The following is a 27,247-nucleotide window of genomic DNA, read 5'->3' on the forward strand; positions in this document are numbered from 1 at the left end:
GTTACAAGGATAGCAAACGTTCTTAGATGGAAAACAAAGAAGGTAACAAAGAATCAGACCCATTACACAAACATACTAAGCTATATCCAATCTAACAAACTATGGCTTCCACTTGCCCTGCAAGCTAGGTTTTGCCACTAAAGAAAGTAACTTAAGTGGAATTTGTGATGGGAGGAGGGAGAATTCAAGGACTTGTTCTCATAGTGTCAATCCACAGTTTAGTGCTCAGGTAAAGTAGCAACCCTTAGATGGCAAGTCCTTCTAAACCAGCCTTCCCCAACCTGGCCCCCTCCAGATGGTTTTGACTACAACTCCCATAATTTCTGACCACTGGCCATGTTGGTTAGGGCTGATGACAGTTGAAGTCCAAAACATCTTGAGGGCACCCATTTGGGGAAGACTATTCTAAACTATAAATGTGATCTGGTAGTCAGGGACAAACCATTCTAGCCACGAGCCAAAACTGTGAAACTAGTTCTGTAAACCCAACAGGGCTTTGAACTTGTTCATCTTCATGCTGCATTCATTTGAAATGGAGGGGAGTTGCAAGAACAGCTGGTGATATGGCATGAAGGTCAGCTGTTTGTGCCAGTGAGACAGTGCAAACACCTTCTGTGCACCTCAGTAGTTCCTTGGATCTCAGACTAGCTCATAAAGAAGCTCATGGTTTATTGTATAAGTATTGTTTATTTTCAGATAGCTATTTAAGGTTTAAATCTTACAAGAATAGTGTGCTTGATTGTATTTTATTTTAAATAAGCCTTCTCAATTATCAGGGTGAAACACAGAACTACACACTTTAAACAGTCTCATAAAAGATGCAAATATTTAAAAAAAAAAACACTTAGATCCCTCCTCTATAAAGTTCAAGGCAGCCTATAATAGAACTTAAAATAAAGCACAGAGCTTTATAAAGCACAGATCAAGGCGGTGGTGAACGCCTCCCTTGAGGAGGGAGTGATGCCATCAGCCCTAAAGGAGGCAGTGATAAGACCGCTCTTAAAGAAGCCCTCCTTGGATCCTCAAGTTCTGAACAACTTTCGCCCAGTCTCAAATCTGCCATTTTTGGGAAAGGTGATTGAGCGGGTGGTGGCGGTGCAGTTGAAGGCACACTTGGAAGAAACTGATTATCGAGACCCATTTCAATCGGGCTTCAGGCCTGGGCATGGGACAGAAACGGCCTTGGTCGCCTTGGTGCATGATATGAGGAGGGCTGTGGATAGGGGTGAATGCTCCTTCCTTGTTCTCCTCGACCTCTCAGCGGCTTTCGATACCGTTGACCACGGTATCCTCCTGGACCGCCTGGAGGGGTTGGGCATTGGAGACACTGTATTGCGGTGGTTCCGGTCCTTCCTCTCCGGCAGGTACCAGAGGGTAGCACTGGGAAAGGAGGTTTCGGACCCGTGGCCACTCACTTGTGGGGTGCCACAGGGTTCCATCCTCTCCCCAATGCTATTTAACATCTATGTGAAGCCGCTGGGGGCTATCATCAGGAGGTTTGGGGTGCAGTGTCATCAATATGCGGATGACACGCAGCTCTACCTCTCATTCAAATCTTCACCAAGGTTGGCCGTAGAATCCCTGTCCAAATGTCTGGAGACGGTGAGTGGCTGGATGGGGAGGAAGAAGCTGAAGCTGAACCCTGACAAGACCGAGGTACTTTTGGTGGGAGACAAGAGGAGGCTGGGGGATGTTGACCTGGTGTTGAATGGGGTACGGCTACCCTTGAAAGACCAGGTCCGCAGCCTGGGGGTCATTTTGGACTCCCAGCTGTCCATGGAGGCTCAGGTGTCAGCTGTGAGCCGGACAGCGCTGTATCAACTCCATCTGATACGGCGGCTGCGCCCCTTCCTTCCCGACCATCTGCTCCCATCGGTAGTACATGCCCTGGTCTCCTCTCGTTTAGACTACTGTAATGCGCTCTACGTGGGGTTACCCTTGAAGACGGTTCGGAAGCTGCAGCTGGTACAGAACGCGGTGGCTCGCCTGATTAAAGGCAGCCGCCGGCGAGATCACATCACTCCAGTGCTGATGGAGTTGCACTAGTTACCAGTTGTTTTCCGGGTGTTGGTTTTGACCTTTAAAACCCTATATGGTTCTGGCCCAGCCTATCTTAAGGAGCGCCTCCAGCAACACCAGACAGGCTGCTTAACAAGATCAGCCTCGGATGGCCTTCTCTCTGTCCCATCAGCCAGGACAGCTAGACTGGTGGGGACGAGGGAGAGGGCCTTTTCTGTGGTGGCCCCCACTCTGTGGAACTCCCTCCCTAGGGAACTCCGTCATGCCCCCTCTTTAATGAGCTTCCGTCGTGCATTAAAAACGTGGTTGTTCAGGCAGGCATTTGGGGTGGGTTAGGGTATTTTAAAAAAAAATTTATGGTAGAATTTTATTGTTTTAAATTGTTTTATGGTATGTTGTACATCACCCAGGGTGGCTGGGTGACCAGCCAGATGGGCGATTAATAAATTTAATAATAAATAAATAAATAAAAACAGAGCAACAAACGTACAAATACAAGTTTCTAAAACGGAGTAAAATTTCTCAACAGGAACAACAAAATCTCACAAAAATATTAACAGCACAAAGAACCAGTGAGTTTTAGACTCACCCGGAAAGGCTAAACAAAGGAATGTTACACCTCATTAAGAAGGTCATTTCACAACATAAAGGCAACTACAGTAAGAGCTTTGCTCCTTGCCACAAACGGTGTCACTTCATGCAACAAAAGCAAGTGGACCAATGCCCAACCTGCAAAACTGAACACCAAGGGGGCTCAGATTGCAATGTAAATCCATACACAAGCAGTGCTTTCCCACTGCTAGTTATAGAAGACAAGGTTATCTTGTGAACTCAATATTCCATCTGCAATACATGGCAATAGGAGCCCCCAATGTGCACACAATTTGGATCAAACCTGCTCTGTTAAACCCTTTACCAGAACAGAAGGTTTGCTACTCCTACAGAGCCAGACCTTAAGGTTCATCCAATAGCATGTTTTACCTTGATTTGCAAACAAAGTTCTTCCAAAGGAGTCCTCAGGATTTCTGGCAACTGATAATCATCGAGCAGACTGGCACGAAGACCATTGTACAAGTGATAGCAGTGACCTGGCTGTACTCTGTAAGAAAATAAATATTTCCTATCAAGTACTTTCTTCTCCAACACATGTGTAGTAACAGCATAGGAACACAGGAAGCTGCCTTATACTAAGACCATTGCTCCATCTAGCCCAGTATTGCTGATACTGACAGTGTCTCTTCAGGGTTTCAGGCAGGATTTTCTCCTAGCCCTACCTGGAGAAGCCAGGGATTGAACCTGGGGCCTTCTATATGCAAAGCATATGATCAACCACTAAGCTACAGCCCCCACCCCCACCCCCAAGGATGCCTTATGAAATTACAGCTGTTCAGCTGTAATTCCTTTTATGGAAAAGTGGTATATAATTGTAACAAAACTTCAAAATAAAGAACTAGAACAGCTATGGTGGGAGAATGAAAAGCTTAAATCCTCATCCTTTGGCCGAGTGTATGATTCAAGCAGCCATTACAAAGAGATGCAATTATCTAGGGCAGCCTTCCCCAACCTGGTGCCCTCCAGATGTGTTGGACTACATCTCCCATCACTGCAGTGACAGGCCATGTCCAACTGGTCTCACTCAGGATGAGTTAAGCAATTCTGTGCAATATCACAGCTATGTGCATCTTTCAGGTTGTTAAGGCAACCAGATGTTATATTAGATTCAACATAAGATGTTTTTCTCTTCACCAGGGCACTTGAATATCAAAAGTTCAAGGGAAGTTCATTTCCCAATGATTAAACAAGACAAAAGAAGGTCTTAACTAAATTGTGCAGGAAGATATGAAGTAACTCATTGGAGAGTGTGAGCATTTTTCAGGTACTAATACCTTGGAGTGAAACAAATAGTCACAGGAAGTTGATGCTTAGCTTTTTCAGCTGACATCTCTAGTAGATGGATAATACCCAGAGTAATACAGGAAGTGTAAAAAATGATAATTTTTGTTAATTGGAAAATCCATGGGCATGATTCATTCACACAGGACTTACAGCACCATCAACTCAGTACCAAGTACTTGTACTCTTGAGCCCACCCCCTAATCACACTGCCTGTGCAAACAGGCAGGGGAAGAAAGGAAACAGGGCTCTTTTGAGACATATAGGACACTTCTATGTGCAGGTGCTGTGCTCACAGTAGTAGCAGATCATGTCTAGATACTTTATTTGGGGGAATCTGTTAGATACTAGGGTGTTTTTTTTACTGCTTTATCCATCAAATAGCTTACATATTGTTTTTTCTATATGTCATTTTTACAGTGTAGGAAATCAGGCTACTGAATCAATAATTTTTAAAATAAGATACATGTTAGTTGGTAGCAAAAAATGAACAAAGTCCTGTGGCAGCTTAAAGGCTAACATATTCTGGTATTAACTTGTATAGATTAGAGCCTACTTTGGCAGATGCTTGAAGACAAAGATGCTTCTGATAAAAAGTAGGTTCTACCTCATGCCCCAATCTATTGCCCTTTAAAGTACATTGGAATCTGCTATACTAATTGTGTTTACCATCCATATGTCAAGTAGAACACAATTGACCCCTAGCAGTTCCAAACCAGCAAATAAAGTCACAATAGGAAAAACGTCAGAATCAAGGAAGTCACCACAGTGAGATGAAAAGCTAAATGCTTAAAGTAAACTAGAAAATGTTCAACATCATGATAGCCAAGATTTCCCTGCTTCTGTCAATTTTATAATAATGGTCACCACCTCTTACCTTCCTGCTCTACCTTTCCTTTGCTTGCCATTTGCTTTGCTAACCCACTCTGCGGCCATCGTGCTGATGTTGTTCTGTGTATCGAAGTGAGTTTCCTTTATCTTTCCTCCATCTATAACATATACCACATCATCTATGGTGATGCTGCAGAATTAGGAAATAGGGAGAAATGGTTAGCTCTCCTCCATCAGATAGACAGATTGTTTGCACAGAGAAGTCTATAAGACAATTCCCACCCCTTACAAACGTATAAATTGCCCTTCTCTAGTAGGTGGTCATACAATCAGTCATAAGGAACAGTAATTACTTGCTTCAGTTTTGCTACCTCCTACTTAACAAGCAACACATCTGTCAAGCAGGCATCTGACAGAGTCAAGGTTAACCTGCTCAAACTGTAGCATGAACCCTCATACTGAACATACAAAAAGCTAAGATTGTCAGAAGACCCATTTACGCTGTAGTAGAGACATTAAACAATAAGCATGCTTTTTTGGAAGAAAGTTCTATTTTAAATTAATAGAATTCATAAGTAAGCATGCCTAGGGTTGCAGTCTTAGGATACAGTCTGAAGCATGTCTGTGTTAGATTAAGTAAAACTTATCAAGTTCCCACTGTTAAGTTTTACTTAAGTAGCTATCCAGCAGGCAAATCCAGGTCAGACAGCTCTCCTCCACACAAACACACACACACACCCATCACTGTGTAGAGACTGAGGAGGGAAGAGTCTGAGGCACCCTGGCAAAGGAGACTCACTACTCCTGACATGGCATGGGCTGTATGCCTTTTTTCTAGCTTCACAGGCACCTTCTGAGAGTTACGAGAGGAAAGGCAATTATTCCACAGGTGCTGACCCCAACTTTATTCTCGGAGTTGCAGCCCAGTTTCCAAATGCTGAAATGTGTGGTTTCCCTTTGTACACCCATTCTATATCAGATTTCCAAATAAAATTATCCGATGAAGCAAAACACAGAAAGAAGCATAACTGTTTAATTTCTTGTATTATTCATTCCACTGTGCAAAGGAATTAAGCTCCTTAAACTTTTAAATTAAGATACTATATTTTTTGCCAACACTTTTGTTCAAGTGTTGCTAGAAACATAAAATAAGATTTACCTGGTCTCAGCAATGTTGGTAGCAATTACAATTTTACGGACTCCAGGAGGGGTCTTTTTAAACACCTAAAGGAAAATGTGTGTGAAAATCAAATCAGAGAGAGAGGAAGAATAAGTTTTAGGAATCCATTTCTCATCCTAAAATTTGTTTACTGGATTTACATTCTTCAGTCCACACACACACACACACACACACACACACCCTCTAAATTAAAATACCAGAGCAATTAATGCATTAATGGATACCTGAAACATTTTTATTAAGGTTTTATTACAAAAGCAGAATTACCAACAAAATTATTCAGAATAAGGGATATGGAGTTGGATCCAGACTTAGCCCCCTAACCTTCTGGAGCAGATTTAAGGCAGGGGGGTAGGGAAATCTGTTTTGCTAGTAGATGACCAACGCTGGATTCAACCCAATAATTATCATTGATTTCAATAGGTCTGCTTTAAATATGATTAAGTCTGAATCCAATTTACAATCTTTAATCTGTCGAAAAGCATTTGCATGAGAGTCAGGGAGATCCCATGATCAAAGCAGTAGGGTCCCTCCCAGTTCAGATATTGGCCCTGTTCATATATAACAGGAAGCTATGATGGTTAGGGAACTTCCGCTAACCACGAAGGCTTCATGTGTCATATGGGGGAAGAAAACCATGTTCCCTGTGGTTAGTAAGCCACCCCCACTAACCCCCCTGCAAAAACATTAAGGACCTCTGGGGTGGCTTACCATGTCCTCTGGTAGGCTCCCCTATCATTTAAACAGGCTCTGGAGGACTTCCAGACTGCGACCATAGAATCCGACGGCTAGAGGGTCCACCGCTGCAGGCAACACTCTAGCTGCTGCGGACTTTATGGTCACGCAGCCATTTCAGCCACTGTGAGCCCGTTCATACCACAGAGGACATCGGGATGCGCACTAACCACTCCGGTAGGATTGCCAGGTATCTATGGATGGGGGGAGGTTAGTGGAACCATGTGGCACTGCATGGTTCCATTGTCTGACAGGCCCGCCTGTAATTTTTTAACTACCCCCCCCCCCAGTTACCCTAACTACCCTCCCCCCATGCACGTATGAAAAGGCCCACTGTGTTCTTGATCATATGAAGAAGAGGTTATATGAGCCCATGAACTATTTCCCATTTCATCATATGTGGAAATTCCAGGACGAATATTGTCTGAATATGCCCTTCATCTTACTAGCAGTAAGGAAGAAGTCTGTTTTTCATGTTGCTTTAAAAACCAAATTTACTGGAACATAAAGTAAACATAAGTACTTCTGTGAAAGCTTAGCTTTAGCACTGGTTCTAATTTAGTTCAAATACTGAATACACATACGCTGCACAAAATGTATTTTTATTGTAGACAAGGTATTATTAAAATTATGATCATTGTCAATTATAGTACTTACTTGGGTCTGGTTAACAGTAGGCATCAACGAATGCAAAGGTATGATAACGAACCTATCTGAAAATTAAAATACCCATTATGGTACTCCATGTAAAATTCAGTTGGACAGTGGAACTGAAAAAAAACTAGAGAGCGCTGAAGAATAAGGAGGCACAGCTGTATGAATAGTTCTTAATGAAGAGATTATTTCTCATTAGCTAGAAACACAATTCATGCACTATTTTTAGTAGAGCCACAGAGAATTATTTTCTTTTGCTAAGAATGAAGAGAAAATACATAGCCTTTTACATATCTTTGTTAATATTCCCTTGTAGTATTAAAACTGAAAAGGGTTTTGAACTCTGAAAGTTCCTAGGTATAATTTAAATAGAATCCTTTAATAATTTTAAATGTATTGTTAGAATTATTAGCTTCCATCTTAATAGTTACATTAAACACATACAGTATATGTCTAGACATTTATTCCCAACTTTATGACTGCCATATTTTAATAAGTAGATGGCGGGGAGGTAAATGTATGTGAGGAAAATAGCAGGTCAGTACAAGTATTATTATTAATTGCATTAATAATTATAGCTGAAGCTCTCTAGGCAGTTCACAAAAATAAAAAAATTAAACTACAGTATACAAAGTTTAAACCCATTTACATAAAACACACAAACAGTACACTTGGAGACAACATATATCTAAAAACAACTTTGAGCAAAGTAAACTCTGATCTACTGATGGTAATAGCCAACAGGGATTCTACTGTGCTCATCATAATCAAATCTACAGTTCACAAACAGTTACCAAACGTTACATAGAGGCAAGCTGTCATTCCCTCAACAAGACAAATGCAGAGGTCACCATGCTTTAGGCATTTGTTCTGTATTGACTCATATTTGTGTGATGTCATAATGTAAAAATAAAAACAAGACAAACCTGAAATGAAAAGTGACTGAATCACAAAAGCGCCTGTTCGTGTGCTCGCTTGAAGTCTTGGAAAGCACGCCTCCTACTTCAGGGGCTGCCCTCACTATCTATATCCACTTAAACCGACCATTTGTTGCTCAGTTGTTTAAATGGCTATAGACAGTACAGGCAGCCCCTGAAGGAGACTTGCTCTCTGAAACGTTGGACAAACGTTGGACACATTGAACAGGCATTTTTGTGGCTCCGTTGCTTGTTTTTCTTTTCATGTTATTATGTAAAGCCATGTTAAGGTTGGTGACTGTCAGGCTTAGTGCTTTTCAGTAGTCAACTTACAGTGCAATTCAAGATAAATCTATTCAGGAGTCAGCCCCACTGAGTTCAATGGTACTAACTCCCAGGTATATGTCTATAAGATTTGAGCCTCACTATTAAATTGAGGGATTTGCCAGCCAACATCCTGACCTGTCACCCAAGATGCTATCACTTGCCCCACTTACTGACTACTTCAGTGGCTGTTGAAACCCTGGTTCAACCACATGCTGCCTTAAAACACTTTTTTTTTTTTTTTAAAGATAGCAGGGTCTGGGGTTCTGGCAGCCACCCAATGGAGCAAAGAAAGGTGCAGGATAATAAAAGGGAGTGAAGCCCAAGTTCAGAGCACCAACTGGAGACATTAGGTAGGCTTTTATAGGTACAGGGAACCTGGCCTTCCAAGATTACAACAGTAGTTTGGAAGTGTTGATTTTGTTGCTTACTCCAATTTATTTACTGTGAACCAACATCCATTTGAAAATGGTTGCTGAGTTCTTAAGGTGAGGTCCTATATACTTTGCCCGCTTAGGATGAGACATATACACTGCTATGCCAGCACAATGCCACAGTCCATGATGCTGTGCTGATACTGAAGGCAGAAAGTGTTTGGAGGGTTTAGGCAACAGTTTCTAAAGAACAACCCTAGTCCACAAGAAACTTTTAATGATGACATTTTACCTGACTTAAACATAACTTGAGACATCAGAAGGTCATGTAGAGTGCTAATGTTGTCCCATCCAGGAAGAAATACCAGTATTGCACCTTCCTGCATTAAAACAGATATACAGAAAAAATTTTAAAAACTTGAATGCATATTTAAACACACAATTACAGTATACGCTATGGCTGCATTCAGAGATAATGCTAAGCCACAGTTTGTTTTAACCATGGTTTAATGAAGCAACCAGAATCCCATGTACAGACCATTTAAGAAATCTCAGCATGTTTTGCCTAGAGCTGGGTTGCTGTCCACCCCCACCCCACACACAACCACCACTATTCACGACACATAAATCACTACACCATTCCAGTTAGACCACAGAGGAAGTTAAAGAATGGACTGTAATATCAACCTCTCCATTGGCAAAGACACAAAACGTAATAGAGCACAGAAATGAGGAAGAGGGCATTAGGGGCTGTAATGGGAACAGGGGATGGCAGAGAGGCTCTGGAGCCCATTCAGAGTTGTCACTTGCAGTTCTTTTGATTTTGTTTCTTGAGGAATAATCGGGAAAGAACATAATCCTTGCTTGCCTTTGACAGAAGTAAGCTAAGAAATCATGTGAAGTACTAGTTCCCCTCTACTCAGCACTAGTTAGGCCTTATCTGGAGTACTGTGTCCAGTTCTGGGCACCACACTTTAAGAAGGATGCAGACAAACTGGATAGGGTTCAGAGGAGGGCAACAAGGATGATCAGGGGACTGGAAACAAAGCCCTATGAGGAGAGACTGAAAGAACTGGGCATGTTTAGCCTTGAGAAGACTGGGGGGAGACAAGATAGCGCTCTCCAAATACTTGAAAGAGTGTCACAGAGAAGAATCTCGTCTCGATCATCCCAGAGTGCAGGACACGGAATAATGGGCTCAAGTGACAGGAAGCCAGATTCCGGTTGAACATCAGGAAAAACTTCCTAACTGTTCGAGCAACATGACAACGGAACCAATTACCTAGGGAGGTGGTGGGCTCTCCCACACTGGAGGCATTCAAGATGAGGTTGGACAGCCATCTGTCAGGGATGCTTTGACTTGGATTCCTGCATGGAGCACAGGGTTGGACTCGATGGTCTTAAAGGCCCCTTCCAACCCTACTATTCTATGATTCTATATGCAGAAGTTAAAATGTCGCTAAAGAGGAGAATATGTAAATGCTTTTCAAAACCTGAAAGCACATCCTTTGAAGTATTCTGTTGATGCCAATAGAGCTCCTTTCGAATCCAATGTTTGTGGGGCTGGAGTATAAATAGGAATTAGTTTATACTATATCTTTTTTTAGTGTGGTGCTGAAGAGGTTCTGCCTAGTAACTTAAGCATTTCTTTACTAGAACCAGGCACATAGGATAATGGCCATTGGAGTTCCTGATAGTGTAACCATTTTGTAGTATCATATAACCCAACACTTGTATGGGAACAAGTTTGAAGAAGAGTTCGTACAAACACTAACAGCTACCACAGGAAGAATTCACCTGACATATTAATTCCAGTTATTTCATGTATCTCATGACATGCTAGAAAAATCCCAAAGGAACTGCGAGGTCCACAGCTCAGTAAATATGGATTCAACCCAAACTTATTTTCATCTACAAGCACTGCATAGAGCTGACTCATAAATATTGTCTAGCCTTGAATTTTCACAGACATAATCCAGTCAAAGTCCCATTGAATTCCCTAAGTTAAGCAAGCGCTTAAGGATGCAATCATATACACACTTACCTTTGAGTAAGCCCCATTACATTCAATGGGACTTACTTCTGAACAGACATGTATAGGATCACAGTGCAAGACTCTCATCTTGGAATCAACCAGATTTAGAAGTAATTACTATAGCTGGATTTCCCCTAATATAATTAAGGGAGGAAATAGTTTTAGAAGCAAGGCCTACCAACCAGGCTGAAACTCACCTCTTCTTCAAGAGCAATATGTCTGATCAATGCAGCTATCAAATCAAGGTCAATTTTATCATCATCCATCATTTCCAATGCATCAATTGTACTTTCTGAGTATCTAGAAAGTATGTACAAATTAAAAGCATTAATTAAGCCAAAGCACAGTAGTTAAGTTTAGCACAAGTATACGGTCCCTATTTTATGCAAAGAAAAAATAAAAATAATGATAAAATACTGATAAAAATAATGGCATTACTCTGTAGTAAGTATTAGGATTATAGCCTTAAACTGTCAGACACACAGGGAATGAAAATCTGAAAGTTGCCTAAAAGGCGGGGGTGGGGGGAGGTGTGTTGAGAAATAAGCCTACCGTCCTGTTAGCTGCTTTAAATAATCTGGCCATCGCTCCTGATAAATTTCTTCTTTTTCCTCCTTTTCTGGCCTGCTTATACGCCCCTGCATAAACCTCTTTTTCCAATGTGATCTGCGATCTGTATTTTCTGGAATGTACCTTCAGAAACAAAACAATATATATAATTTTGTAATTATACAAAGACCAACATGAAATAAGATGTTTTAAAGTCTCTCAATATCCATCTTCATAGAGGGAGAAGACAGGAATCACTATACATTCAAATTATAAATTTTAGTGTCAGAATGCAAAATGGAATTGGAGGGATTGCCTTCAGACTAACCGTAGCTTCTCAATTACATCTTCTAAAAGGTACTCCTTGACAGGATAGGTGAACCCAGGAATATGAATCATAGGACAATGGTCTGTCATGAAAAAGAGAGAAAAGGTATCAGAACACTTGTGTTACACACTGCAGTGTGCCAGAAACACAGTATCAAGATTCAAGGTATAACATAACATACCATAAAGAAGGGGATATGGAGCATATCCAGAATCAAGCATCCTTCTAAAAGGTTTTATTGATCTAGCAATCAAGGAAGCTAGTTTTTGTTTTGTTTTTAGCTAGTAATGCTAAAGGGACATTTTAAAATAGATGTTCATGCAAATTTAACTGCTTTCAAGGAAAATACACACAATACCATAGGAAAAATAACCTTCTTCTGCACAGTTTAAAGGAGCACTGCAAACTTTCCTAGGAATTAGAATATACAGTTTGCTAATTAAAGACCAGTTCACACTGGTAGTGGCCCTCTGTGAGCATTTTAGGAGTATGCATTCATATAAGGGTGCTGTTTGAATGAGCAAACATTTCCATCTGGGGCCTATGGCTGCAGTGCTTTGAAAAGCGCTGCTGCAAATTGCAGAAAGCACAACTGTGTACATTGCTCCAGCATGGTGGTGTTGGTTCATACAGTGGTGCCTTAGTATGAACAGAGCTCAGGGGCTCAGAATGCTCCCAAAGCACTTGTACGGGAGCTGCCACTGCATAACTGCTGGCCTTAAGAAATTGATACCTGAAGTCGCACAGAAAAATGTTCACTGCACACAGAACATGATATTGCAGGTATCTGAGAAACTGGACTCTGGCCTATGAAACCTCATGCCACAATATTTGGTAGCCTTTAAGGTGCTGCATAACTCATTTTTGTAGAAAATATCTAACTTGTACATGAAAATGCCAAATATCTAGAGAGCTCTGACTACTGGGCAGTATAGAAATGTAATAAATTGCTTTCATACACATTTGAATTTTTCTGTTTAGATCTACTTCTGTTCTATTTATTTTTAGTAGTATTATACTGCGAAGCCTACAATACCCACAACAAAGGCGGGTTTTTCACATATAAAAATGTAGATAATTTCACATACCAAAATATTCTGAAAACTTTTCAGCATTCAGTGTAGCACTCATAAGTATTACTTTCAGATCTAGTCGTATACTTAGGAGATCTTTAATGACTGTCATTAGAACATCTGATTGAAGATTTCTTTCATGGATTTCATCAAGGATTACATGACTAACACTGGACAATTGCCTACAACAAAAGAATGCAAAACTGATAACTCCAGAATATTAACAAACAGGTTAGAAACAAATGGGAATGAATGGGGACAGCAAACACAACCACTAGCGGCAGCAACTGATTCACTAAGTAAATCCTTGCAGAAATGCATTTATTACTTTCTCTTGAAACAGAAAGATACATACTTGTCTGACTGGAGCCACTGCAGGACAATTCCTGTCGTACAGTACAGAATTGAACCTTGTCTCCTTGGCAACCGGCTGAAAGAGATCCATTAACAATACCTCAGTTCCTCTTTTTGTTGCATTTGAAAAACTACTGAAAAGCCAGGAGGACGCATACTTTTAAGTGCTATAATGACAGTCAGTGTATCTTCAGCACCACCACTCACGCATTAAGATTCAAACCAATGTGTGGTTGTGCAAAATGAAGATAACAGCTGCAATTCTATAAACACACTTACTTGGAAGCAAGCTCGACTGAAGTCAGTGGGCTGGATGCAAACTTGCACTCAAATGAGTTCTGCTGGCACTGAAGGAATGTAGCCACACAGCAATTCTCCAATTCCGCCTTCTCCCCACAGCCCTTCCCTATGCTGTGGGAAGTAGGGCTGGGAGCTACCTGGGGAATCTGAGAAAATCACTGTCCACCCCTCCCTCCAGAAATTTGCTGGAGCCCAATCCCCTCAGCAAATGGAGGGGGCCCTTTCCCAGCGGGGCAAATCTGGATCTAACCCAATTAGATGACTAAACCTACATAAGATTGGACTGCATGGTGGGTTATAAGCACAGTATATTGTTGATAGTGTGACCCAGTTTACACATAACAGCAGCAAATTATGGGTTAATTAGTTTGACGGGGTTGTGTGCAACCTCCAATTGTTCCAATTGGAGGTTATTCCATGATGTGCAATCAAGACACTATGTGTTAATCTTGAGTTAAGCAACCCATGCTTAACCTACAAACTAACGATAGGCTAACTGTAGGTTAAGTAACCCACAATTTGTTGCAGTGTGCCCAGCATGTGCCACCACCATTTTGAATATGCAACCTCCAATCGTCTCAATCGGAGCTTATTTCGTAAAGTGTGAACCCGGACACTGTAGGTTAAACAATTAAACCATGATTTTCCACTGTTATGTGAGAATGGGGCCAGTGTATGGTATGATATGCTTCCATCTTAGCTGATCCATTCTACATGTTTTTGCTGAATGAAAGAGCACATGTAAGTCCCTTATTAAATCTTGGTAGCTCACCTCTTATTTGCACACATTACATTCAGTGGAACTTAACCAAGGCTTAACTAGACTGCATTATCGGAATAAATGGAGCAGCATAAGAAAAAAAGAGGTCAGTGTAAATTTTTAGGACTGTTATATACAAGGCAATCACCCCAGCAGGAAGACACTTGTAATGTAACATGTGAATAGAGGTCTACTTGTTAATTTATTCATATCATTGCTTTTGTAATACTTTGAGTATAATGCATATGGAAAAGAAGCAGGGTAGATAAAACCTGGTGATTTAAAAAATGAAATAAAATCAATTTTCAAACAGCTAATTTGGATTTTGTTTTATTCTAATCCGATGTTTTTAATTTAAATCAGATTTGTTAGATTTTTTAAAAACATCATAAATAATACTAGATATTAAAGAATAACAGTTACAATTAAATCTCATCATAGATGTTGTAAACCTATACTACCAGATTCATAAAAATGAAGTAACCAAACATGTGCATTAATTTCCATTTTTCATCTCATGAAAATGGTTCTGTACAGCCTAACTACCAGCTCATGCTTTTTTAAACTAAGCTTTCATTTTCTCTGACTGTAGATACAGGCTAGATAGGAGCGTTGTTCTGTACTATGTGGTTGTGGACTTCGGCCAAGCAAGGCAGAGGAGTTGGTTAAGATAGAGACAATATAGATAGAGACAATCAATAAGATAAACAATCTCCTCGACCTCTCAAGAGCTTTTGATATCGTTGACCACAGTATCCTCCTGGATCGCCTGGAGGGGTTGGGCATTGGAGACACCATGGTGCAGTGGTTCCAGTCCTTCCTCTCCGGCAGGTACCAGAGGGTAGCACTGGGAGAGGAGGTTTCGGACCCGTGGCCACTCACTTGTGGGGTGCCACAGGGTTCCATCCTCTCCCCAATGCTATTTAACATCTATGTGAAGCCACTGGGGGCTATCATCAGGAGGTTTGGTGTGCGGTGTCATCAATACGCGGATGACACGCAGCTCTACCTCTCATTCAAATCTTCACCAAGGTTGGCCGTAGAATCCCTGTCCAAATGTCTGGAGATGGTGAGTGGCTGGATGGGGAGGAATAGGCTGAAGCTGAACCCTGACAAGGCCGAGGTACTTTTGGTGGGAGACAAGAGGAGGCTGGGGGATGTTGATCTGGTGTTGAATGGGGTACGGCTACCCTTGAAAGACCGGGTCCGCAGCCTGGGGGTCATTTTAGACTCCCAGCTGTCCATGGAGGCTCAGGTGTCAGCTGTGAGCCGGACAGCATTGTACCAACTCCATCTGATACGGCGGCTGCGCCCCTTCCTTCCTGACCATCTGCTCCCATTGGTAGGACATGCCCTGGTCTCCTCTCGTTTAGACTACTGTAATGCGCTCTACGTGGGGTTACCCTTGAAGATGGTTCGGAAGCTGCAGCTGGTACAGAACGCGGTGGCTCGCCTGATTAAAGGCAGCCGCTGGCGAGATCACATCACTCCAGTGCTGAAGGAGTTGCACTGGTTACCAGTTGTTTTCCAGGACAAATTCAAGGTGTTGGTTTTGACCTTTAAAACCCTATGCGGTTCCGGCCCAGCCTATCTTAAGGAGCACCTCCAGCAACACCAGACAGGCCGCTCAACAAGATCAGCCTCGGATGGCCTTCTCTCTGTCCCATCAGCCAGGACAGCTAGGCTGGTGAGGATGAGGGAGAGGGTCTTCTCTGTGGTGGCCCCCACTCTGTGGAACTCCCTCCCTAGGGAACTCCGCTGTGCCCCCTCTTTAATGAGCTTCCGCCGCGCATTAAAAACATGGTTGTTCAGGCAGGCATTTGGGGTTGATTAGGGTATGTTTTATGATGTTTTTAATGTGGAATTTTATTGTTTTAACTGTTTTGTTGTTCTACATCGCCCAGAGTGGCTGGGTGACCAGCCAGATGGGCGATTAATAAATTTAATAAATAAATAAATAGCAGGGGGGATACAAATCAACACTTCAAAAAAGTATCCACAAAAATAGATTTTAAAAACTGGGTTTTTTTAGCCCAGTAACTATCAAACCTTGCTTTGATCTACAGTCATGGGCATTTTGTTTGTTTGCTATTTTGTTTTTTGTGAGGGGAAGGTTGGCCGAAGATGAAGCAGAAAGGAGCAACACTGGAAGAAAAAGACAAAACTGTATCTTCCTGTATTCTCATACTAAGACAGTAATCCTACACCTTGGAATAACCCCCACTAAGCTCAAAAGAACTTATTTCTAGGGAAATATGTATAGGATTGTACAGTTAGCCTCAGACTGTCACAGGTGCTGGTCATAACAAAGTCCCTACATGGGAATATTTTAAAGACATTTCCTTGACAGGTAAAAATCATGCAAAATATATTCAGTGAGACAAAAGCCCTGTACAGATGTAATGGTGGCATTCGGTGGCAATTCATGGGTTAATTAACCCATGGTTTGTTCCTGAGTTACCTTGGCATTGTTTAACCCATGAACAACCCAGGTGCCCAGGTTCAGACATCACGGAAACAACCTACAAATGTAGGTTCTTTTCAGGAACAATGTTTTTGTTCACTTTGTTAAATCACAGCCTAATTGCAATCCCAAAGCTTTAATTCTTTTTGTATTCTATGTAAGAAACCCTATAATTGAGCATGCTGGTGTAAGGTTTTGGAACTCAGTGCAACCACTCTCTGAGATTCTCCAAGGGTTGCTGGGCACGCATTCCTGATTACTCTAATACTACCACTATCCTTCCTTCCCTACTGAGGTCAAACTTACCTTTCTAGGCTCAGAACTTTCCTCTTTGCTTATGCGATCTTATTGCACTGAAAGGCCAGATAGACTGTGTTGCACGGTATGCCCAGTTAGAAGCTTCACCTTGTATACCCAGACAGAAATCCACTCCCCGATGAAGTGCCCATTGCGGCACTGAAATCGCATCCACCGCAGCAGGTAGCTCACGTACACTGGCAGTGCAGTTCCTTCTCATAAGGGGTACAGGAGAGGACTTTTGCTTGTGTGTGTAGCTGCGTATCTTGGCAACGTGCCACCTTTGACCTATGGAATGACTATGTCTTACAGTGGAGCAATGTTGTTGTGAGGGCTGTGAAATTGAGGCTCAATGGGTTTTTCTATTTCATTGCCAAGCTAAAACCCCAGTGTATTTAATGGAGCATAGTGGAGGCACAACCTGCATGCTTACGTTGGCTCCTAACAGTTTTTATTTAGGTAGCCTTCCTTGCCTCCTTCCCCAAATTCCCTGGTCTGTCTTCGTGTTTGTTATTTTCTTCATATTATTCAGGGTCATTCTCTCCCTTCTGAATTGTTTGGCTCTGGTTTAGCCAGCTATGTGGATGCCTCATCATAGCCTTGAGCTCCAGCCATGTGGCTGTTTCCTGACCACCAGGGTAATTACCCTATTTTGAGTTCAGGACCAAAAGCTTGTGGACTAGGGTACAGCCAGGGCCCTTTGAGTTCTTAAGTATTTGTGGCCAACTAGAAAGTGAAAGCTTCTGTATTCCCTTTATTCTGAATCAAAGTAAATTGCTACTCTGACTTTATTTTTCCTCTTTCTCCTGATATTCTTCTGTATTTTCCCATTCCACTCCTTATGGGGCCCTCCATGCGCCACTGCAAAACCAAGTCCCCTGCTGCATAAAGCCTTCCAAGCCCTGCCTCACCAGTTCCCTGGCACCCTCCCTGCTCTTTATTTGGCAAACCCTAATTCCCCATTTCCGTTTCTCTCTCTCGCATTGTGAGCATGCCCGTTTAGTGCTAAAGGGTTGGAACACCAGCCAAACCTCCTCCTTTTTTACCAAGCATTTAATGGCACAAAAAACTTGTGTCATTTGTTTGCAATCTTTGTCAGAGAGTTAGTTAATTCCTACATCTGGAACTATTTATTCCATTTTGTTGAAATGCAGTGCATGGTCTGCTGTGTTTGCATCACAGCTCTGTAAAAGACCCCTACATTTCCAGGTTCGTCAGACACACATGTACACACGGGAGTATGCATACACGTTCATGAGGATAGGTCATAAGAATGGCTTATCCCATGAGCATTTCTGCTGAAACAGTTCATAGGAGAGTTACCATTTCCTCCCTGACAGCATAACAACTAAGTTACATTGCTGCACTACTGCAAAGAGCAGACCTTTCCCTAAGCCAGAACAGCACAACAGCCCCCTCAACATGAGTACCATGCCCCAAATCCAACAGCTGTAGGGGTGCTAGGAAGATGTGCTCCATTACAAAGTATCAATGGAGCCACTGAAAGCTGTGAAACTACGTGTTCTGTCTAAAAGGTTTCAGGACGATCTGTTGAGCAACTGTTCATACTACTTCACCCAGGTTAGCAACAGCAGTAGCATAAGCCACTGCCAACTACAAGGGAAAGCAATAGTCAATCTAGGCATTAAAACATTTATTACATTTTTGTCCCACCCTAAAGCCAAAGCTCTCTAGGAGGTTCACAATAGTTAAATATAAACATTTCCACTCTAGAATAAAAAGTATTCCACACATTCGACATTCTTTAAAATTTCCCTCAACGTATAAAAGTTACCAAAACAATAATGATGTACCTTTCAAGACGAATTTGATATCCAGTGCTCTTGCCATTACCGCATACTTCAGCCCTTTCCACTGCAACTCTCTCTGCTACCTTATCATTGAAGAAATTAGTACCTTGTTAAAATATTTGTATTTGTTTATGAACACAGTTACTACTTTACTGAAGACTGGATTTAAATGACACTTACAGATATAGCGCTGATCCTCCTAGGCTGAGTACATACAATTCTGCAGGAAGAACCCTTCCCTCTCTCAATATGGTCGTCCAAAATGAACTGAGTAACTTGGGTTGTCTTTCCGCAACCAGTCTCACCACTTATAACAGTTACCCGACTTCTGTTTATGAGGTTTACAAGCTCCTATTTTTAAAAAAATGAATGATATAGTTATCACATTGTCGTGCAGAAATGCTTTCATGCACTCATTCTTCTATGAACTGAACGTTAGAAGTATATTTAAAAAACCATCTAAATGAAGACAGAAGTCCTATATTTCAAATCTTGTTTGTAATTTACTATTTCACCCAATGTTGTTAGTGATATGGAAGCAACAGACGTTTGCACATTCTGACTCATACTGGAGTTCTATGCCTGGGAATACCCATGTATATCTGTCCCTTCCATCTATCTCCAGGAAAAACACACATGATTTTTAAAATTACATTTCTATGATAGAAGCAGAAGCAAACATATCCCTCTTCCCACTACAAATCTCTTAACCCAAAATCTCTGCCTTGATGAGAAATGGAGTTAGCCTAACACAATGACAGAAATTAGCCTCAAACTCTCCAGCATGGATGGCTGTGAAGTTCTTGTGAGAGGCATTCATTTTATTCCCCATCCTTACTATTAAAAACAATACACTGAAATGCTTGTAACGCTATTTAAGTCAGCCTTCTCCATCCTATTGCCCGTCAGATAAGTTGGACTACAACTCTCATAACTTCTGAGTCTGGCTGGGAAAGGCTGATCTAAGCAATAATATATAAAGAACTATTTCATAAACAAGTCTATTTCTAAAGCTAAGTATATGAATTTGACATAATAAAACCTTGTTTCCCTGCTGGTTCTGCATGGATAGAATGACACCTAGGCAGAAGAGCATACTGTAGATGGAGATGGAAGACACCAAACATTTTATTAGTGGTTAAGGAGTAATCCTATGGTTCCTCAGAGGGCATTCCAGGGGCCATAGGATATTGCGTATGGAGAAGGAGATCCACAAAGAGATGAGGTGGTCCAGTCTCGGAGGCATCCTTGTTGAGGTGGTGGAAACCTCTGCAGAGAATAGTGTCGCAATGACAGTGCTCCAACAGCAGAGGGGAAGGGATGCAGCAGGGGCCTTGGATCCACATGTTCCATTCCCCTGACACCACCATCCCAACGAAGGAGGACAGATGCACCAGTCCTGGAGGTGGCATAGTTATTTTCCCTCCCATTGGAAGCAATAGGAAGGAAAAACTAAAGAGAACAAACAGGTAAGAAAGCAGGGGGGAAAATGAAGGGGGGACAATGCCTCCCAATCTTCAGCCCTGGCTGGCGTGAGCCCATCACAGATTCTGCCAGATTCTCCCCCAGCCAACCCCATGCAAATGCTCTGTAAATTAAGCCTAGCATCTACACAGCACATAGCCATTTTCATGCACATTCTAAACAGCTATCTAAGTTGTTCATGAGTTTTAGGTTGCAATCTTCATCTTTAAGTTAAACTGCCAACTAAAAAGGTAATATTTTAAATGTAGGTTCATAACAGGAAGACCAGGTGACAACTCTTATTTAAACACGTTAACTGATTTAATCCAATGCTATACCACTACGCTTCCATTCCTTCTCAGAAATTATCTTCTGTCATATAGCTTTAATGTTTCATTGCTGAGGGTCCATCCCCTACCCTACCTACATATCTTAGTGCTCATCTGGGTTAGTACTAGTTCATGTTAAACCTATGTAGCCCAACTGTGTTTAATATGAAAGCACATAATTTCAAGCTATATATTTACCTTCCTCATCCCATAAGAAGGCAGTTTCTCACGAAATCTCTGCAAAAAAATTTCAAAATCAATGTTAAAACTACAGTATTTCATGACAAGTAGAATTAGTTTAATAAGTTACATACAATTATAACATACAGTTTCCTGGCATCACCTTTGATAAGCTTAAGCACAGATCTAGTAAGGATCTAGTTTTTAGCACCATATTACTAAGCCTGTGAGAAGCACTCCCTGGTAATATATACCTAAAGAAAACCATACATTTTGAAAACCAATGTGATCAGCTGGAACACAACAGTATTAATGCCTCTTCCACCAAAGTGAGAGAGACATATAGAGGAGAGAGGATCTAGCACTGTATCAGCCTTTGCCTGTTTCATTTCCCTCCAACCTAGCCCCTTGTACAGAAGAAGGCTATTAATATGTCCCTGTGCCTCACTATGAACTTTCCTTGCATTGGATTAAGGACTACTGATGAAGAATACTTGTTTCTTCCTCATACCCCAAATGTGAGGCAGGTACAGAGAGATCTTGCCAGCCAGCCGAGAAGACTGGGCTGTCCACTGAATGAAATAATTTGATTTAAATCACAATTTATTGCATTGTACTCAGTTGTTTTAGCCAATAGATAAAATACAAAATAAAAGCTCAGTTCAGCTCTGCTTTTTAGAATATAAATTCTAGCCAAATGGTGTTATACGAACATCTTTTGAGGGGTATACACAATTATTATTAAGGAAAAATCCTGAAAGGCTTTTCAGGACAATTAAGTTCTCTTACTGTGTAATCCTATACACATTTATTCAGAAGTAAGTCTCGTTTAGTAAAAATGCAGCCTCAAATGCAACTGGCTTATGAAGTAGTTCAATTAAAAAAAAAAAAATCTGGGCGCCTTATAAAAGCTATATCCTCCACTTCAGAAGTTCTCAGTACCTGCATCTCAATATATCTGGAATCAGATTTTTTCCTTTTCAAGTCTTCTTTAAGCTGCTCGTCTAAATCAATATCTGGCTTATTCTCTTGTAAGAGATACTCTGAGTCTTGATCTAGGAATGTTTTTTCAAGAATTGGTTTAGTTCTTTCAGGAGCCTTTTCCACAACAGGCTTCTCCACGACAGGCTTCGGTTTTACAGGCGCCTCCTTTGTATACCTGAAACAAATTTGATTAAACATACGTCTTCCAACTCTAAGACACATTTTTATTAGCTACACTTGTTATTTATAGTTTTCACAACAACTCTAGGCCAAGCTATGATTAAGATGATACTAAATTCAGTGGATCCTGAAACCAACTCAGATAACAGTTGCCATCTCACTGTTCTGCTTGCATGTGTTTTCTCCTTCCTACACCACACTGTCATTCTCCTTCTGATCTCAAGTATGCCTTGCCCCTTTAAAGCTAAAACTGGCAACAGATATAGCACTATGACTGCTGAACTCTCAGTTATGCAGATCTCAATGGGCTACTGGCCTAGTAAACTCAAATACAGAAATACCCCCACCAGTTCAGCCACCACAGACATCTAGAATAATACTGCAATAACAGCACAAACAGAAAGGTGGGGCAGGTGCAGTTTCGTAATCAGCAGCACACTTGGAGAAAACTGCTACTAATTCAGGATAAACTACCAACTACACAGCTGGATTTCAGCATCCCCAGGTGTGCACAGGGCTAGTCATTTTTAATTACCACCCAATTTCAAACTTTATGATGTAAGCTTCCTAAGAGTACCACCCAAGATGCCACCAGGTTCATTCATTCTTGTTCCAGAAATAAAAATAAGCAGTCTCAATACATTTCACTAATCACTTCAGCCATTATTCTTTCCAGTGGCCAATATTTCCAAAGAAATACATTTATGATATGGTGCTCAATAAAAATATCAAAGAGGCAAATGAAACGCTATGCAAAGTATTGTCTAGTGCATGAAAACAAAAAACAGCACAACATGTTCAAGATTTCACAAAGCAAACTATACTACCCTTTGTTTAGTTTATAATGAAATACTTATTTGTTAATTTACTAAAAATAACTTGACCTGAGACTAGAAACACGTAACAGTTTTCTTACCCTTCTTCATCAGACCACCAAGACATGGCTTCTTGTTCTTTTTCATTTTTGTTCTGGACAGTGTTCAGCAACTGTACAATCTGTTCTTCCCTGCGCTCATCCATACGCACGACAGCTCTCTATGTGCACAAAGAAAACCACATTAAAAAATCAAAATACAACATGTTCCATGTTCAAGATCTAATTATACTATTGTTTTAATTGTCTCAATTACCGATACTATCCAGAAGTATGAAAGGGGCAATACTAAGTATTTTAATTATTAGAGAAGTACCAATTACAACTGCTGCAAAGGGTAATTTTACACACATTTCAGCTCTAACTGAATTCTCACATACTGGACAGTTTGTATTCCACTGCCATTTACCTCTAACCTTCACAATTTTTTTTTTACACACATGTATATATATATATATACACCTGACAACTGAAGACAGTACTCCTTACACCCGATTAAGTAGACTCTAGTCCACAAAACTTATCATAAAAATGTGTTAATCTTTAAGGTGCCACAAAATTCTGTTTTCTTCACTGTATTCTCCAAGTAATGCTGCAGTACAAAATTGAGAAAAGTCTTCAGCGTCTTCCAAAAGAAATTCATAGAGGTGCTCCTGCTTGACAGCTGACATTTCAGATTAAGTGTGCAATCCTATGGCCGCTAGATCCTATGGTCAGCAGCTAGACAGCCATAGAATTGGTCGGTTCCTGGACAGGTGACCTCCAACCCCTCCCGCGCCGCCTCAAAGGCAGCACAGATAGGCCCTGAGCTCAGAAAAGCAGCGCGGAGCAGTGGGAATGGAGCATTCCTGGGGGGCGGGCCAGGAAGGTCGGAAGTGCTGGTACGACACTTCCCACGTATTTTCCATCTGCCCCTTCCCGCGCTCCAAGGTCCCGCGTCGAAAGCAGGGTGGAGGGAGCATGGAGGAGATCTGCTCCTCACCACTCCTCCCACCCTGCACTGCATAGGCGGTCAGAGGCAACCATCAATCCCAATAGGATTTCTCCCTCCAGGTATTAGATTTCTTTCACATGCCCCCTGCCAGCACGCACCAAACATACAGCTCTTAACTTTTCACCGAGGTCTTTTTCAGATATATGTGAGATAAATGAGGGCTATCATTACTTCGACACCAAATTTGAGTTCTGTATACCTTGGCAGCCACAGAAAACACAAGTAACTATGGATGCTTGAAGTAGGACCCCTTAAACCTCATCCAAATAAAAGAGGGATCCACATCATTTGCTACCACCCAGTCACAAGCATAATCTTAGGAAAAAGACATGTGGAACATCCTTTAAGTTTAAAAGTGAAAGAGATATCTTAATCCTGAGCAGCAAGTGCTTTCATGACAAAACTACAGAAAAGCTCAAATTCAAACATGAAGTTGTGAAATAAGAACAAATGTGACTAACTGATGCCCTGTTCTCACGTTCCATTCACACGATGACAGAACACAGGAAGGGAAAACAGCTCTCACCCACTGCCCCTTATCCTGAACACTGCATATTCAGCAGAAAGCAAGGAAACATACATATAGCTGCATGCACATAGGTCTGTACATGTAATTGTGACCCTTAGCCATGCTAGTGCAGAACTTGTTCCTATACTAGCCTTCCCCAAACCTCTAGATGTTTTGGACTTCAGCTCCCATCAGTCCCAGCAAGCATGGTCATTGCTGACATGTTTCGTACTGCACCTCCCATAACACCTGGAAGGCACCAGGTTGGGAAAGGCTCTCCTATACATTCAGTTAAAATGTTGATAGAATGTGAGGAGATACAGTGGCTACAGAATTAGACATACACCCAAATCTCCCCATTTAAGTGAATTAAATTCACTTAAATCATCTTGGCCCTGTCACTATCGTTCAGCGTAACCACCGATTTCACAGAGTTGTTGTGAGAATAAGACTAGGGATGGAGACACCTTGCCATTTTCCAACATACTGAGAAAGTGGGGGATAAAAACTTCACACGCACACACTGCACTGAAGCCCTTCCTCCAGTATCCAGAGGATAGCACCAAGAGAAGCCTATTTTGGTAGTGCCCTCCTCCCCCAGCTCTAGAATGCTCTCCCAAGGGAAGCTCACCAGACACCAGGCTAAGTATTTTTAAACATTTTAGCATTTTTGAGTTTTATGACCTTAGACCCTGCAGTGTGGTATATTTTCCTAGTCCCTGGAATGTGAAATTGTATTTTATCCGTGTTGGCAGAGTTATTAGTTTTATATTGTTGATTTTGTGGTTTTACTTGTATTTTTATCATTACCGCAAAATGCCTAGAGAAAGCTATTTTATGAGGAATTTAATAAACAAACTGCCTTTTATAGGCCTCAGATGATAGAGCTATCTTACGATGTCAAGTGCGAGTAAGCCAAACACGTATTACATTGAAGGTATACTCATGAGCCCCTTCATGGATCACTGCCTTGTTGTGGCGAAGGGGCTTGCGTAACTCAGTGAAGCCATAAGCTATGCCGTGCAGGGCCACCCAAGACGGACAGGTCATGGCGGAGAGTTCTGACAAAATGCGGTCCACTGGAGAAGGAAATGGCAACCCACTCCAGTATTCTTGCCAAGAAAACCCCATGGAACGTATCACAAGGCTAAAAGAGATGACGCCAGAAGATAAGCCCCTCAGGTCGGAAGGTGTCCAATCTACTACTGGGGAAGAGCAGAGGGTATTTCCAAGTAGCGCCAGAAAGAGTGAAGCGGCTGGGCCAAAGCCGAAAGGACACTCAGCTGTGGATGTGTCTGGTGGCGAAAAGAAAGTCCGATGCTGTAAAGAACAATATTGTTCAGGAACCTGGAATGTCAGATCAATGAATCAAGGTAAGCTGGAGGTGGTCAAACATGAGATGACTTGACTGAACATCGACATCTTGGGAACCAGCGAACTAAAATGGACAGGCATGGGCGAGTACTCTTGCCAAGAAAACCCCATGGAACGTATCACAGTGATGCAATGAATATGGACTTGAGCACACCCCGGGAGAGAGCGCAGGCCAGGAAGGCCTGGCGTGCTATGGTCGGACACGACTGACCAACAACACACTCATGAGAGAATCAGGAGCGGTTGCGACTCCCTGCAAAGCATGCGCTCAGTCACGGCCTGTGACGACCCTGTGACAAGGCCACGGAATGCCCGGAATGTTGGGTGGCGGCCTCTCCTCACCCACCTGCTGCCTCTCGGTCTCTTTGCTCTTCTCGCCCTGTCTCCGCGCGTACCACAGGCCAATTTCGCGGCCCTTCAGGTGAGGCGGCGGTCGGCCCCGGCCGCCGCCTCTGCCGCCCCCGGACGAGGAGGCGGACGACGTCGACGACGGGGAGCCCCGGGGCCCGCCGCCGCGACTCCAATCCCGACGGTGCTCGTAACTCATCCTGTCACCGGCTCCAGAGACTGAGGTCTGAGGAGACCTGCTGCGCCGCCCGACTCAACGCGCGCCGGAAGCAGAACCAGCGACGGCCTCGAGCCGGCCCAGACCAGTCGCTTCCGCTCTGAAACGCACGAGACTGGCGCGCAGGCGCAAACATGGGCCGAGACGCCGCGCTTCCCCCCCTTCCCCTCGCCCCTAAGAGGGAGGGGAAGGGGGGCGGCGCCCACGCGCCCGCTGCTTTTATGGAGTGGGGGGCGCGGCGCGCGGTGGCCGTTGCGCGAAGCTCGTCGCTCGTCGGCGTTCCATGCCCGCGTTTGCCTTTGCGGGCTAGTGGTTAGCGAGGCCGCCTTCCGCGAGCAACGTGCACGGTTCGAGTCCTGCTCGCGGCGGACGCCCCGGGCCTTCTCCATGCGGACAGATCCCAGAGAGAGGCGGCGTCATTGTTAGGCTATCAGAGCAAAGGCGCACGTGGGGGGAAAGAAGTCTGTTGGTAGTTAAAGACTTACTGTGGAATAAGCTTTCATCAACCGGAGCCCAATTCATTTGCTGCGTGAAGTGTTGCTCTCAGTTACGCGTATGAGAAGTGGGAGAGGGGATGATGCGCGATGGGGAGTCTATAAAGCCGTGAAATGCGAGGAGCCCCACAGTGTCACATGGCCTTCATGGGGATGTGAGGCTCTCCAGATTTTGGACTACAGCTCCCATCATCCTTCACCATTGGCTGTGGTGAAGGATGATGGGAGCTGCAGCCCCAACACCATCTGTAGACCCACACCTTCCCCATCTCTGCTCTGTGCCCGCCTGTGTGATGGCAACACACTGTATGCATCTGATGAAGTTGTCTCTTGTCTACGGAAGCTTTGCTATAATAAATCTGTTAGCCTTTAAAGTGCAATGGGACTAACTAGATATGCTGTT

At 42.5% G+C, this 27,247-nt stretch overlaps 1 protein-coding gene across 4 annotated transcripts in view; it reads right to left on the bottom strand.

Annotated features, from left to right (window-relative positions):
• The window catches only part of DHX36 (DEAH-box helicase 36), a 40,452-nt gene extending 13,985 nt beyond the window's left edge, over window positions 1–26,467 (bottom strand). For 2 of the 4 annotated variants that reach the window (XM_084847309.1, XM_084847308.1), the window contains exons 1-16: window positions 26,132–26,467; window positions 22,952–23,070; window positions 21,814–22,030; window positions 20,890–20,928; window positions 19,079–19,249; window positions 18,902–18,981; window positions 13,268–13,342; window positions 12,928–13,094; window positions 11,840–11,921; window positions 11,515–11,655; window positions 11,160–11,262; window positions 9,220–9,307; window positions 7,316–7,371; window positions 5,903–5,967; window positions 4,790–4,933; window positions 3,001–3,118 (exon numbers count right to left, since the gene is read on the bottom strand). In XM_084847309.1, the coding sequence (XP_084703435.1) occupies window positions 3,001–3,118; window positions 4,790–4,933; window positions 5,903–5,967; window positions 7,316–7,371; window positions 9,220–9,307; window positions 11,160–11,262; window positions 11,515–11,655; window positions 11,840–11,921; window positions 12,928–13,094; window positions 13,268–13,342; window positions 18,902–18,981; window positions 19,079–19,249; window positions 20,890–20,928; window positions 21,814–22,030; window positions 22,952–23,070; window positions 26,132–26,332 (1,866 nt within the window). In that variant the 5' untranslated portion in view covers window positions 26,333–26,467. Of the gene's footprint in view, window positions 1–3,000; window positions 3,119–4,789; window positions 4,934–5,902; window positions 5,968–7,315; window positions 7,372–9,219; window positions 9,308–11,159; window positions 11,263–11,514; window positions 11,656–11,839; window positions 11,922–12,927; window positions 13,095–13,267; window positions 13,343–18,901; window positions 18,982–19,074; window positions 19,250–20,889; window positions 20,929–21,813; window positions 22,031–22,951; window positions 23,071–26,131 lie in introns of all 4 variants that reach the window. The other 2 variants (XM_084847310.1, XM_084847306.1) reach the window with 1 other exon arrangement.
• Window positions 26,468–27,247: the final 780 nt, after the last annotated feature.

Source organism: Heloderma suspectum, chromosome 3, assembly GCF_057233095.1.
Source record: "Heloderma suspectum isolate Gila_16-S chromosome 3, 16-S_ref, whole genome shotgun sequence".
Classification (NCBI taxonomy): domain Eukaryota; kingdom Metazoa; phylum Chordata; class Lepidosauria; order Squamata; family Helodermatidae; genus Heloderma; species Heloderma suspectum.